The 12,786-nt window shown below is 41.6% G+C and overlaps 2 protein-coding genes across 2 annotated transcripts; both read right to left on the reverse strand.

The window, feature by feature from the left end:
- Positions 1–454: 454 nt before the first annotated feature.
- On the reverse strand, positions 455–1,166 carry LOC124261041. Its single transcript, XM_046695362.1, has 2 exons — positions 1,043–1,166; positions 455–847 (listed from the first exon to the last, which is right to left on the reverse strand). Exons 1-2 carry the CDS (start codon positions 1,145–1,147, stop codon positions 455–457), a joined length of 498 nt encoding a protein of 165 aa, XP_046551318.1. The 5' UTR covers positions 1,148–1,166.
- Positions 1,167–3,052: 1,886 nt separating this feature from the next.
- On the reverse strand, positions 3,053–11,805 carry LOC124261042 (von Willebrand factor A domain-containing protein 5A-like). Its single transcript, XM_046695363.1, has 11 exons — positions 11,713–11,805; positions 10,849–11,077; positions 9,430–9,587; positions 8,449–8,551; positions 7,736–7,843; positions 6,767–6,893; positions 6,245–6,389; positions 5,753–5,832; positions 5,304–5,418; positions 3,822–3,999; positions 3,053–3,063 (listed from the first exon to the last, which is right to left on the reverse strand). Exons 1-11 carry the CDS (start codon positions 11,794–11,796, stop codon positions 3,053–3,055), a joined length of 1,338 nt encoding a protein of 445 aa, XP_046551319.1. The 5' UTR covers positions 11,797–11,805.
- Positions 11,806–12,786: the final 981 nt, after the last annotated feature.

Genomic DNA, 12,786 nt, shown 5'->3' on the forward strand with positions numbered 1-12,786 from the left:
GTCAACATTGATCAGGGTGACGTTTGAACATCGTTAAGTGAGACTGTTGGAGTTGTAAACAGTAGTGAATTATAGGCAGCATGTTTGGTAAATGTGGGAGGAAATCCCGAAGTACTGTTGGTCACACATCTTTACCACACCGGTGAAACCCAAGACCAAGGGTACGCTGCTGACGACCCAACACTCATTGTCAGGAAAGATCTGGGATTCCAATCCACGATCTCTGAATCCTTGTAGGCTCAAGCGCAATAACTCAGGACAGCGAAATGCGTGATCGGGTTTCGTGTGCGCGTCAGTATTCTCTGAATAATTGTTTGACAGGCCTCCAAATGGTTTCAGCTGAAGTTGGACAACAGGAAGAGATCCACCACATGTGGTGTCGTCAGTGTCTAAAAGTGTAATGACAGGCAAGAGGCGCACTAGAGTTTGTGGAGTCTAAATTAAAAGGCATATATTACACCGGGTTGCCACTTTTAGAACTGACGACTTCTCTATGGGAGACGTCCTCGTGACTGAAACTGCCGTGTATCACGTTGTCAGCGGAGTCTCTAAATGTATTCACTGGGAATAGTGGACTGCCTTGTGAACTCGTCTCGGGTGTACAGGACATTGATGAAACCTCGTCCTCACTCTCATTCAACATAATGTGCTTGATTTCGTCGTCTTCGTCAGTGAACGCAGCGTCCTGAACATCCCTGAGAAACTTGTCCAGCTCCTCCTGTCCTCCAAGCTGCTTGTCCAGCCAGTCTTTGGCCTTGTTGACCACCACCTCCCACACTAGACGTTCATTTGGGCATTCCAGCGTCAACCAGCAAATCGCCAACCCAGTCGCCCATACATTTAAGTCCTGAACAAAAAGAAGGATGTGTATGTAATACTATGTATGTGTTGAGCTGTTATTAAACTCGAGCCAGTTCACCTGAATGGGTGCTGGGTAACAGCTGGATGGAGCAGTAGGTCATTACTAGTTTCTTTGCTTCCGTCCACATTTGGTTATATAAAGAAAACTTGGACAGGTAAGGTATTGATTTAAATCACTCACAGTGCACACTGCCATCTTTATCAGTCTGTACCGATGTACATTGATGAGACAACAAAGTGCCTCACTCAGCATCCAAGCGCCGTCATCCTCCTGCAGTGTCACCATCTCACTCGCTGTGGGCGAATCTGAACAACTCAACACGTCATGGCTGATACACGTTCGATCTGAATTATACCAAAGGAAAGATCAATGGTAAAAGTTAAAGATTTGTATCCTTATTTGTCGTACATTAACATATTTCAGATGTATGATCCCCAGGGAGTTGAGATTGACAATACGATGTGCCGTTGAGATTGACATCCAGTGAACGAGGGAAAAACAAAGCGCCTTTGAGCAGCTGAGCTGAGCTGGATATCGGCGCTATACAAATGTTAGTATGTATGTATGTATGTATGTATGTATGTATGTATGAAAATAAGCGAATAACAGGCAAATAACCCACACCACCTCTGTGACATGTCGCATGTTTATGATAGTCAATGTTCAGAATACTGTTGACGAATGAGGTGACGTATGTCAGGCCATGTCGTGTTAAGAAATAACAACCGTACATCTGTTTGATTTCTGGCCATGATCAATACATTTGTAACTGAAAGAAACAGTTGACATCGGGGATTGTGAGTGAACGACTTTCATAATTCCAGTTAAAACATGGTTTCACATGTTGGATGAAAGCCTAAAGACCATCCCTTCTGTGATCCCAACACGTATGAGCTGCCACACCAGAGTGCATGACCAGTGCAGATTAAACCAACGTGTATTGGATTCAGTCATGAACAACAGATACAACAAATTCCGACACCTTAGACGACCTGTGTGTTATACCATCAGGCGACAGCTGTCAACTTCGGGTAATGTCAAAGCCTACACTCACAGATATTATTGTTAAACAAATGAGCATTGTATAGAGCCGAATACAAGATTAGAAACAGAATGTTTATTGCAAATCAAAATGTTTCAAATAAATGATTCTATGTCACTAATACTTTACAACGTTAACTGTATTGTATTGTAATAAGTGTCTACGTTATAATACGTTTGAAATACGAAAAGCAGTAAATGACGATGGAAGGCCACGTGTATGATAAAGACAGGTTGATGTTGTCACCCCTGTATTCGTATAACGATGTAGCCAGGTTATGTATTACCTTCATCAGTGGTCTCTGCTACATCAGCTTCAGTTGCACTGCAAGAGACATCCATACACTTGTCTAACTGTTTAATCAGCGTAACATACGACTTACAACCACTTAAAAATATCGGATTCTTTCATAGCATGACATAATTATGTTTTATTTATAAATTATTCATAATTTATTTATGATTATTCTTTGGTTATTAGTTTGTACCATATTGCCTTTTACACTTACAAGACCAGGTGTACATATTATGATTATCATTATTATAACGGAGATATAGTGAAACCTTGTTAAACCGGACGGACTAGGCTCCTTGTGACTGACTGACTGACTGAGTTTGGTTTTACGCCGCTTTTAGCAATATTCCAGCAACATCACGGCGGGGGACACCAGAAATGGGCCTCACACATTGTACCCATGTGGGGATTCGAACCCGGGTCTTCGGCGTGACGAGGCTCCTTGTGAAAACGTTAAGAGTAACACATTTCGGGAATACCGGGACACTTGCATTTAGAAGCCATCCTTTAACTGTCGCATATTGGATAACAAACAATTACCGAGGTGCCACAGTAGAAGTATTTTTCACACAGTTATCCGAAAGTTAAATAGTAATTATAAACAAAAATAATCACGATTATGGACACGCCAAACCTTACTCGGGAATCGTTCATACCTCATGTCCGTACGCGTTATCTGACGTGTAGTGGGCTGGGGGTGGTCCTCGGTGGTCAATACGTCCACACCAACGAATGACGTGTACTTTGAAACTACATTACCCGACATACTGGCAGCTACTATCTCATCCTTCTTCAACCCGCCGAACTCTGTGAAATAAGTCATACATACATGCTGACTATTACTGCTACTAATACTAAATATCATCTGCATAAAACATTAATTGATTACAAACAAGTTCGCCAGAGAAACACCATATCCAGCATTTAATACCTAATATTCGTATCTAAGTCGTGCTGGTATACATAGATGAGAAGACGGGTGTGGAGGGGCAGTGTCGAGGGGTGAGGTACGTTGTGAATATGCTCATATTTCCAGGCGATACTTACAGGGTTGAATAGTTGTTCCATGCAATACTATTGTTTTGTTTGTGTGTTGTCTCAAGCCTCACTCAGAAATATTCAAGCTATATGACGGCGCTTTGTAAATACGTTTGATGTACATTTTTTTTAAAAATAGATAATATGTTTGGTTTTGTGGTGAAATAAGGTGTGGTGTGTGGAGTGTGGAGTGTGGTGTGTGGAGTGTGGAGGGTGTTGTGTGATATGTTTGTCATGTGGTGTGATACGTGGTGTAGTTGGGTGTGGTGTGTGGAGTGAGGTGTGTGGTGTGATATGTTTGTCATGTGGTGTGATACGTGGTGTAGTTGGGTGTGTGTGTGAGGTGTGTTTGTGTGAGGTGGTGTGATATGTTTGTCATGTGGTGTGATACCTGATGTGGTGTGATACCTGATGTAGTTGGGTGTGGTGAGAACTGTGCAGTTTCATCTGTTTGTGAGGAGTGTGAGGTGTTGCAGTGTTTTGTTGTTGATGTGACGTGTTATGATGTGATGAGGTGTGCTGTGATGTGAACTGTGCGTGGTGATGTATGTGTTCCATGCCGTGTCCTTGTACCTGCTTTATTACCTTTGTCGATGACTTCCAGGTGTTTGATAAGAGCGTTGATGGCCATCCTGTGCATGTATGTTTCAGACGTGGTGACCGCGTCCCTGGAGACGTCGAACGTCAGCGTGTGCGTGAACCCCTTCTCCCCAATCCTGCCAGAGACTCTGGCTGTTCCGATAGATGGCGTGTGACGATCAATCTGTGTAGAGAACGTGAGTGAGTGAGTGAGTTTGGCTTCCCACCACTTTGGGTACTTCTTCAGTAATAACCCGGAACATCTGCTTGATGCGGAGGAATGTCTGAAGTGATGCAGTTCTTAAGCTTTCACCATGTCACGAGTGTTAACAAACCATAAATCGTAATAGGGCGAGTGTATTGTCATATCTTGTCCCATCCTTCAGTGTAGGCTTTCTTCATTATGATAAATACAATAGACCCATTCAAATATACTTCGGAAGTGACTTCTCAATCTCGTTTTTCTCGTCACCTCCCGCTCATGAGAATAATATGATAATTGTTTATAATGTCATTTCCATTAAACACAGCTGGGGTAGCGAATAGGTTCATAAAACACAGAACGAAGATAGAGACCCTGGCACATCGAGGATGGTATGGCATGGATTCGACATCCGTGGTTTGTAAGTGCATGCATTACTGGCATTGGTGTTGCATAACATCTGCTCACTCAATTACTAAAATATAGAAGCACCAAGATATTATTACAAGTATTTTATAATATCGGTATGTTCATACTCTTGAAACAGCACGCTGGTTTACCGTCACGCCAAAGTCGCGGGTTCGATCCTCGTCTTGGTTAAATTCACGAAGCCTTATCTTGCCTCACACATAAATGTCGTTTTCTGATTGGTTGAGAGCTCTTCTATTATTTTCAATGTACCCAGCTTACAAGCGAGTAACATTTTCTATGTACCCCGCTGGGAATGCCAAACTCATTTGGTACTTCGTAGTAGTAATTCTTTATCTCGAATGACATTGAATCACGTATGATGTACGGAAATTACCGATATTTTGCGAATGCAAATCGATGGAAGGGAGATAACTCTAAATTTGTTTTTCTTGTCGTCTTGTCGTCTGGTACTCCATACTATGATCCGATACCCGTGCTTCAAACAGTTCAAAATTACCATTGAGGTGTTCGGTAAGATAAATACGTTGTTCACATAAAGAAACATCGAGGGTACATCAGCCCATGTCCCCCTCGAGACCAGTGAACAACTTATAATGTCATGAGATAACATGTCTCAGTGACATGTTGTCATTCACAGGTCTTCACTCCATAACATCTGACGTTAAGGACCTTAACTACCCAACTTCACTGAGTGTTGGTGACGACGCTAAGTCCATACATTTGAGGAAGCATCAACTAAATTTGTATAAAGTTCCATAAATAGAGGTTACAAAACTCTTTATATTGTCATAAAAACTCTACACAAAGGCATGGTCGAGTTGTTTCTTATGAGTTTCACGATATACTATATTCACCTTCTTATGAAGATTATCAGCGTCTCTCACAAACTCCACCAGCCCACCTCCGGCCTTGGCGACTCTCCTCACCAGCGACGTCGACAACGCAGCACCGACACTCACTGTAAAGACCCTGGGTAGAGACAGAGTTTACAATCGTAGACACCTAGACACTGTGCCTGACAGTGTTAATTATTAAACATGTATGAAACTTTTACATGGCGCCGGAAATAGCTCGAAATGCGTTCCTTGACGTGGAGGAATATTGCAACATGACATCAAGCTTATCATTCTGCTTGTCCCTATATACGTAACTGGAATGATGCTGAAAGCCAAGTTGAACCCGACAGTTTTACCTGACATTATATACGTATCGTCATATGTAACACTTTGACGATATCAAGGTACAATTGAAGGTTTGCTGTGACACCTAGCCCGAAGTAAATAAGATTCCTAGGAAAGCGCACCTGCACGATCTGGCTTTCCTCCTGACCAGGGCCACTACGTGACCGACCCTGGAGACGTCTCCGTCCGTCAGAAGGAACACCTGCAGCAGAACACTGATACATAACATCCACAGGAGCGACATGTCGCATAATCTAACGAGAACTTTTACTGGAGGAAACACATCTAAACCTTTACGATAAATTTACAATTTCACGAACGACGATACTGCTACTGCTACTGCTACTGCTACCACTTTTATTAATGCTACTCCTGCTACTACTACTAATGCTATTTCTACTACTATTGCCACCACTGCTAATCGTTAGACTACTGCCACGAATGACTGTGACCATCACTATTCATGAAGCTGACAATAATTCACTAAATATAAACATTTTTATTGTTACTGTACAATATTAACATTTTCGGAAATGAAAGTTAAATTGACAAATGTAAACAGAGTAGTTCTCTGGGGGTATGACACATCCCGCTCTGATAAACAGAAGTCCTACCTGTCGTGAGTAGCCGGGGATTTCTCCTCTCTCCAACACGAAGTGTATCGGGTTAAAAAACTCACTTCCTCCCATATCCGCCCTCAGATCCTCCTGGAGCTCCAAGGCTTTCTTCAGGGAGGCTGGCCCGTAACGCTCGCTCCCCCTTCAAAACATGGTTACACAGGTATTTTGAAGGATCACGGGGGAAGGGTTCGCCCACCCAAACCCATTCAAAAACATAAAGGACCCCCTGGCAAGAGTAAGAAACATAATTGCATACATATTCCTTGGTCTTATTAAAGAAAAAGCACCCCAAATATTTTCGATTTTAAATTATTTTGGAATTTCAATTACAAACTTGCGTGTACAATTGATTAATCAATAAAATACGAAATCGTGTTTCTGTTTTGAACTTTTGTGTGAATATTTCCCTCTATCCCCATTTAAGTTATCAATTAAAAATTATCTTGATTGAATAGAAAATCGTGATTCTGAGTTATGGTGTTAAAATGCACTTCTGTATTTATTAAATTCCTTTACCGAGGGAAAAGGGGAGAAAATCCGGTTCCAAAGCTGATGACATTGAAGTAGCAGTCTGTCGGAAGACTCTTCAGGAAGCACAACAGAAGGTCTTGGGTTCTTCGTATCGGTTTGCCACTCATGCTGCCTGTTGTGGAAAGAATTGCCAGTGTCAACACCACCAACTGCATGACTATTTTGCGTGATGGTTATCATTGATACGGTTCGTATGCCCGGTAATTGATTCTTTGTTTATAACGCCATAACAAACAGTATGACACGTTTAGGAATATGGTCTGTAAATACTCAAATCTAGACCAGACATTCAAGGGTAACTTTCATATAGTGTGGTATCTTATTAACAAAGTAATATGTACACACATCCTAGAATAAACATGCAATTATTTAGGTTTAGCCCAGTGACCAGAAACAGCAGCAGGAATTGTCTCCCTTAGTTGTGCCAGTATTCGAAGGAATATCTTGACAACTATTCTAGGCTTGTCATCACATATTAGTGATTTGCACAAATGGATAGTACCTATATCTACACCATATTAACCTGACACGCCACAACATATATTGCCGAAAATATCCACCATCATCATAACCATTCGATTTATAACGAACGCGTTAATAACGAACTGGCTCATATGAGGAACTGTGTACTTTGGTACCGGTCACTTGCGGTCGAAATGCCTGTAACGAACTACGGTTGTAAAGAACTAAAGTAGTACCTTTGTGTTCGTTAAAACCGTATTTCACAGTAGTTGTATATACGACGGCTGGCTACAGAATCCTGTATGCATATGATCATACAACACACGCATCATACAACACACGCGTCCGATCATACAACACACGCATCATACAACACACGCGTCCGACAACACACGCATCAGGCAACACACGCATCATACAACACACGCATCAGACAACACACGCATCATACAACACAAGTATCATACAACAGTACAAGCCGCCTGCACGTACCTGATCGGTCTAAGATGAAGATGAACTCAGCGTTCAGAGGCCCCGAGATGACATTTGGGTGCAAGGACATCATCAGTATGTCTCGCCGAAGGAGGGATGAAGATGCACCTGTGTATGACAACAGAAACGACTAACGGAGGGATATATTCGAAGCCTGGCAACTGACTCAGCATGCTTGCTCTTAGTTATCGGTGAGTTTCTACTGAAAACATGGTCCTTTCATATCTATTTGTTTTAAATGCCACACTTAGTTATATTCCAGCTACGTCTCGACTGAAATCAGCCGTCAAGAGCAAACAAGATGTCCAGAGCATACAATCCGCCAAGAGCATACAAGATGTCCAGAGCATACAAGATGTCTTTAGCAAGTGGAGTGATTATTGCAATGACAGGACCGACACACTCGTTGCCTCTCACAACAAGGGCGTGTTACTTTGAAGTCAGAATCAGGACTTCAATGGCATCAGTAATATATACCAATAACAATCAGGCAGCGGGGTATCCAACAATGAAACCCCGTTAATCAGACCCACCATAACCAGTCACTTCTGGAAGTTAAAGACATTAAAGTATACATTAACATAATATCAGATAGTTCTAATGAAGATACGTCGTCGTATGCGCGGACGTTACGTGGTTGCCCGTTTAAGGGGTTTCCAGACTAAAGGGGTTCCTTCTAATGGGGTTTCCTGTTTAGTGATGTACGACGGTACCTTTGTCTCCTTTCTCCAGGGAGGTCTGGATGTTGTAGTCTTCCCCATATAGAATGTTGAACGATAGGTTATGTGTTGGACTGAATGGTTCAGTGAGACGTATCTGAAATGACACATCGTTCACACATTGACGTCAAAGCTTCATGTTAGGCCGATGCACATATTCACTTCATCAGTTAAATCGTTCTGAGAAAACTAAATGAACTATTGCTCCAACTGCCTTCTTAAAACAAATAGTTGTCAACTTCAACATCATTCTGTAAGATGTATGGACTATATAATGGTACCTACTGTGTACCACCACCACTACCATCACCACCAACACTACGACCACCATCAACAGCTGATCCCTAAGGATTTGTTCTTTCTTCTTTATTACGTATTACATTGCCCAAATAAATTATTAAGTGGTACACAAGCATGTCCATAATTAAGAAGTCGTATCATTTTATCAATTTTCCAACGATGCTAAATGTGCCTCTGTTCACAGAAATCGATGATCTTGTTGTATGTTGTGTGTCCCCTCCGTGGTATTGCTATTTGACAACACTTTCAGTTGCACTCCTAGAACCTGCATCTTGTGACGCTGGGCGATCACGGGAAACATACCGGTACCAACTTCGTATAGCAGGTGTGCTGAACATTATAGAATTCACAATAATGTCAGACCGAAATATTTCTATTTTGACAAAACAAGACGTATACACAATCGAATTCAGGTTACTTTGCAAAAAAATATGTATTTTTATAAAATAATACAGGATTCTGACAATGCTGGAGGAATGATGTGGCTAAGGGGAAATTTGCTGAGATACACTCTTACTAATCGTGTTACGGATGGGCCTGTTTGTGTGTGTGTGTGTCTCTGTGTGTGTGTGTGTGTGTGTGTGTGTGTGTGTGTGTGTGTGTGTGTGTGTGTGTGTGTGTGTGTGTGTGTGTGTGTGTGTGTGTGTGTGTGTGTGTGTGTGTGTGCATGCATACCGTCACGGTCTTGACGATTCCGCCGTCCACAACCGTGGTCAGCCTGTCTGTAGTGGACCACACCCTGACTATCTCGTGCTTAGACACCACGGTGCCGTGGAAGGTCAGATTGTAGCAGGTTGCACTCACATCAGGCACAGTCGCATCTTCATCTGCATCTACGGTAACAGAAGACAAACATCAGCTTATCGCCTGTTTCGGCAATATCCATTGACTATATGAAGAATGGCTTTGACATTGTATTCATGGATGGTACATAGCGAGTCTAGTTAGTCGGCGTGACGAGCAAATGTTTTCATCACTAGGGTCCTCCACCGTCTCTGTATGTAGTTGTCATTACTAAAAGATGTAGTTTTCTTTGGGAAAATCTTGTAATTGAGCGACATGTCAGATGTTCATTAACGAAGTTATTTTTCGTGTATTTGTCAACAAACGTAACAATAAAGACACATTGTCGCAGTTTCAGACTTATTGATCTGATACGCTGAATGGTGCAACTAGTACAGTTTATCATAAATGTTAAATATTGAACCAAACAAGGACTACATACCTAAATTTAATGGAGGAATTGTTCAATGAGAGAGAACAGCAGTTTGAACCAAAGAATTATAAAATTTGGGTATATATTCCTATTCCTATTCACATTGAACAAATCCCCCACACCCCGAAAACAACAACAAACAAGGAGAAAAAAAACAACCCCAAAAAACTAAAACTCTTCTTAGAAGCTGCGAGATTTTTTATACTTCTCTGTAGTTATACACATGTGATAAATTGTTATTTTGCATTTATAGTACTAAACTTCGAAACCTGTCTTAATGACAATTTTCTGATAAAGGACACATCGCCTTGTCATCTCATTATATACTATCACCTTATTACACATACTGAGTGCATACAGTAAGGATGTCAGCTAATATCTTGCTTCACACATAAATGTCGTTTTCTGATTGGCTGAGCGCTCTTCTATTATTTTCAATGTACCCAGCTTACAAGCGAGTAACATTTTCTATCTAACCCGCTGGGAATGCCGAACTCATTTGGTACTTCGTAGTAGTAATTATTTTTCTCGAATAACATTGAATCAGGTATGATGTACGGAAATTACAGATGTTTTGCGAATTCAAATCGATGGAAGGAGATAACTCTAAATTTGTTTTTCTTGTCGTCTGGTACTCCATAATATGATCCGATACCCGTGCTTCAAACAGTTCAAATTACCATTGAGGTGTTCGGTAAGATAAATACGTTGTTCACTGGTCCCTCGGGGCCCATGGGTTGATGTGACCCTCGAGACCAGTGAACGACTTATAATGCCCGCCTGGTTGTGAAACGAATTAAGAAGTGAAAAACACGGAGAAATCAACAGTCGTAGAAAAACAAATGTCAAGAAAGAAATCGTTGTTGATGTTGCCTTACCTTCCGTGCTGGGACGTTGTCTGGGGTTGAGGACCGTGGGGAGAACAAACTTGAGAGACCCATCAATCTCCTGAGCCAGTTCCGTCACGAAAGAAAACTGGAGTTTGGCGTCGGAATTTGGTGGTAGATTACCCAACTTGCATCTGAAGATGTCTCCTGAAGCTTCTTGTTCCTCTCTCATAAAAGGAGGTCGACCAGCAACATCAGCTTTTGTGTAGGTTTCTGTGACCTTTATGAATGACAGAATGTACTGTGATATGTCGTCATGCAATGTTGTAACTATCTTACATTCCTTCTGTTACCAAGCACCAAATCACCAACAGTTCTTAACACTGTTTTATTTCATTTAACAAACTGAATAATTAGTTGTCGGCTATGTATTACTACATAACGTAATCAGTGATGTGGAAGTTACTATATTTATCAAGTGTAGTCTGGAAACTTCTAGAAGAGTATAGCCTAATCCAGCTTGGTACAGATCTTTCCTGGAGGTATTAACACTATACAAGTGGGAAAGCGCATGTCTCTTTCATCTTAAATTACGTTACGATCAGCGGTTATGTGGAGATTACGTTTTCACCCTGGATACCCAGCCTGTTGCTACCATATGTTTTAACCATTAGGTTTTACCGACACGAATTATGTATTTTAACAACTCATTACAATTCTTAAACGTAATTGATCTGGACCAGACACATGACTATTATCAACGATTCATGGTGTATGTCAACAGACAATCAACGACGTCATGTCAAACAGATCCAAATCGCTTCGTACCACAACCAGTGTTAACATAAGCTGATGAGGCCAGGGGATGATCGAGGTGTATAATCATGCTCATGATTAAGTTTGTTTTATCCTCACCTGTTGTTTTTCTTGAATCTCAGCTTCGTAGTGTCTGTCGTCGATGTCGGCCACAAGTTTGTACACCACGCTGTTGTCGTCCATGGGGAAGAGAAAGGCCACGTCCACTGTGGTGTCCTGGACATTGCGATACTGGACACATGCGTCAACGTTAGCCAGGAAACCTTGAATACTCACTGATACGTCAACACTCGTCAGAGGCACTGAAACATGACAGTGAGCAGGCGAGTGGGGTCTATCTCAGAGCCAGTGATAGTGGGCACAGAGTTGATAGAACTCTTTAGTCAAGCATTTCCCATTCCATTTGATCACTTACCACTTACAACTATGTCGGGACCAGTGAGGATTGCGGACTCATGGGTTTGTATCGGAGTCATTCAGGCAACGGTGCCATAAAGGTTGACAGAAAAACAAAACAAAACACACACAAAAACAAACAAACATCGCCGAGTCAGTTTACGATCTTGCAATGATTTTAGCAAATTAACGTCAGTTGCACCACTTGATGACGTTAGTGTTTATGTTATTGGAGTTCTTACACTTTCTTACAAGACAACCTAACCATTTGCCGGAACTGGCTGTAATTCATCATCAGCTAAGATAGCTGTGTGTATACGCCACTATTATATACCCACTTATATCAACTTAGACTTTAGAGAGTGTTCAAAATGGGCAATAAATATATCACAAAGTCTTGTAATTATATTTATTCTCAAACCCATGAACGTGTCATTGAAATACAGTCGTAAGTAACCGTATCCAACTGAGGTTCGTTGAGCAATCGACATGTGTAAATATAGATGCGATGTCCGAGATGCGATGCTATATCCCACCGTCCAAGAACTCAAAGTTTTCCTCCACTTGCAGCAGCAGTTCAACAACATCACAAAAACCGAGATGTAGGCACGTGGCGAATCAAACCCGACACTCCGCCATGACGAAACTACAGACTTATTTTTTGCGTGCAAAGGGACTTGAAAAGAAACGTCATTAAACATTTCACTAACACGTGTCACGTCGCTTGTAGGTTTATTTGTTAGATTGTTGCTTAACGTGACACACGGCAGTCCGTAA

The sequence above is a fragment of the Haliotis rubra genome, unplaced genomic scaffold, assembly GCF_003918875.1.
Source record: "Haliotis rubra isolate DU_JTF1 unplaced genomic scaffold, ASM391887v1 Scf786, whole genome shotgun sequence".
Classification (NCBI taxonomy): domain Eukaryota; kingdom Metazoa; phylum Mollusca; class Gastropoda; order Lepetellida; family Haliotidae; genus Haliotis; species Haliotis rubra.

Coding starts and splice junctions, on each gene's coding strand:
- LOC124261042 (XM_046695363.1), bottom strand. CDS start 11,796: ATGGACGACAACAGCGTGGTGTACAAACTTGTGGCCGACATCGACGAC. Junction 9,588..10,848: donor ACAACGTCCCAGCACGGAAG/GTAAGGCAACAT, acceptor CTGTTACCGTAG/ATGCAGATGAAGATGCGACT. Junction 7,844..8,448: donor CCTGGAGAAAGGAGACAAAG/GTACCGTCGTAC, acceptor TGTCATACACAG/GTGCATCTTCATCCCTCCTT.
- LOC124261041 (XM_046695362.1), bottom strand. CDS start 1,147: ATGGTGACACTGCAGGAGGATGACGGCGCTTGGATGCTGAGTGAGGCA. Junction 848..1,042: donor TAAAGATGGCAGTGTGCACT/GTGAGTGATTTA, acceptor CTTTTTGTTCAG/GACTTAAATGTATGGGCGAC.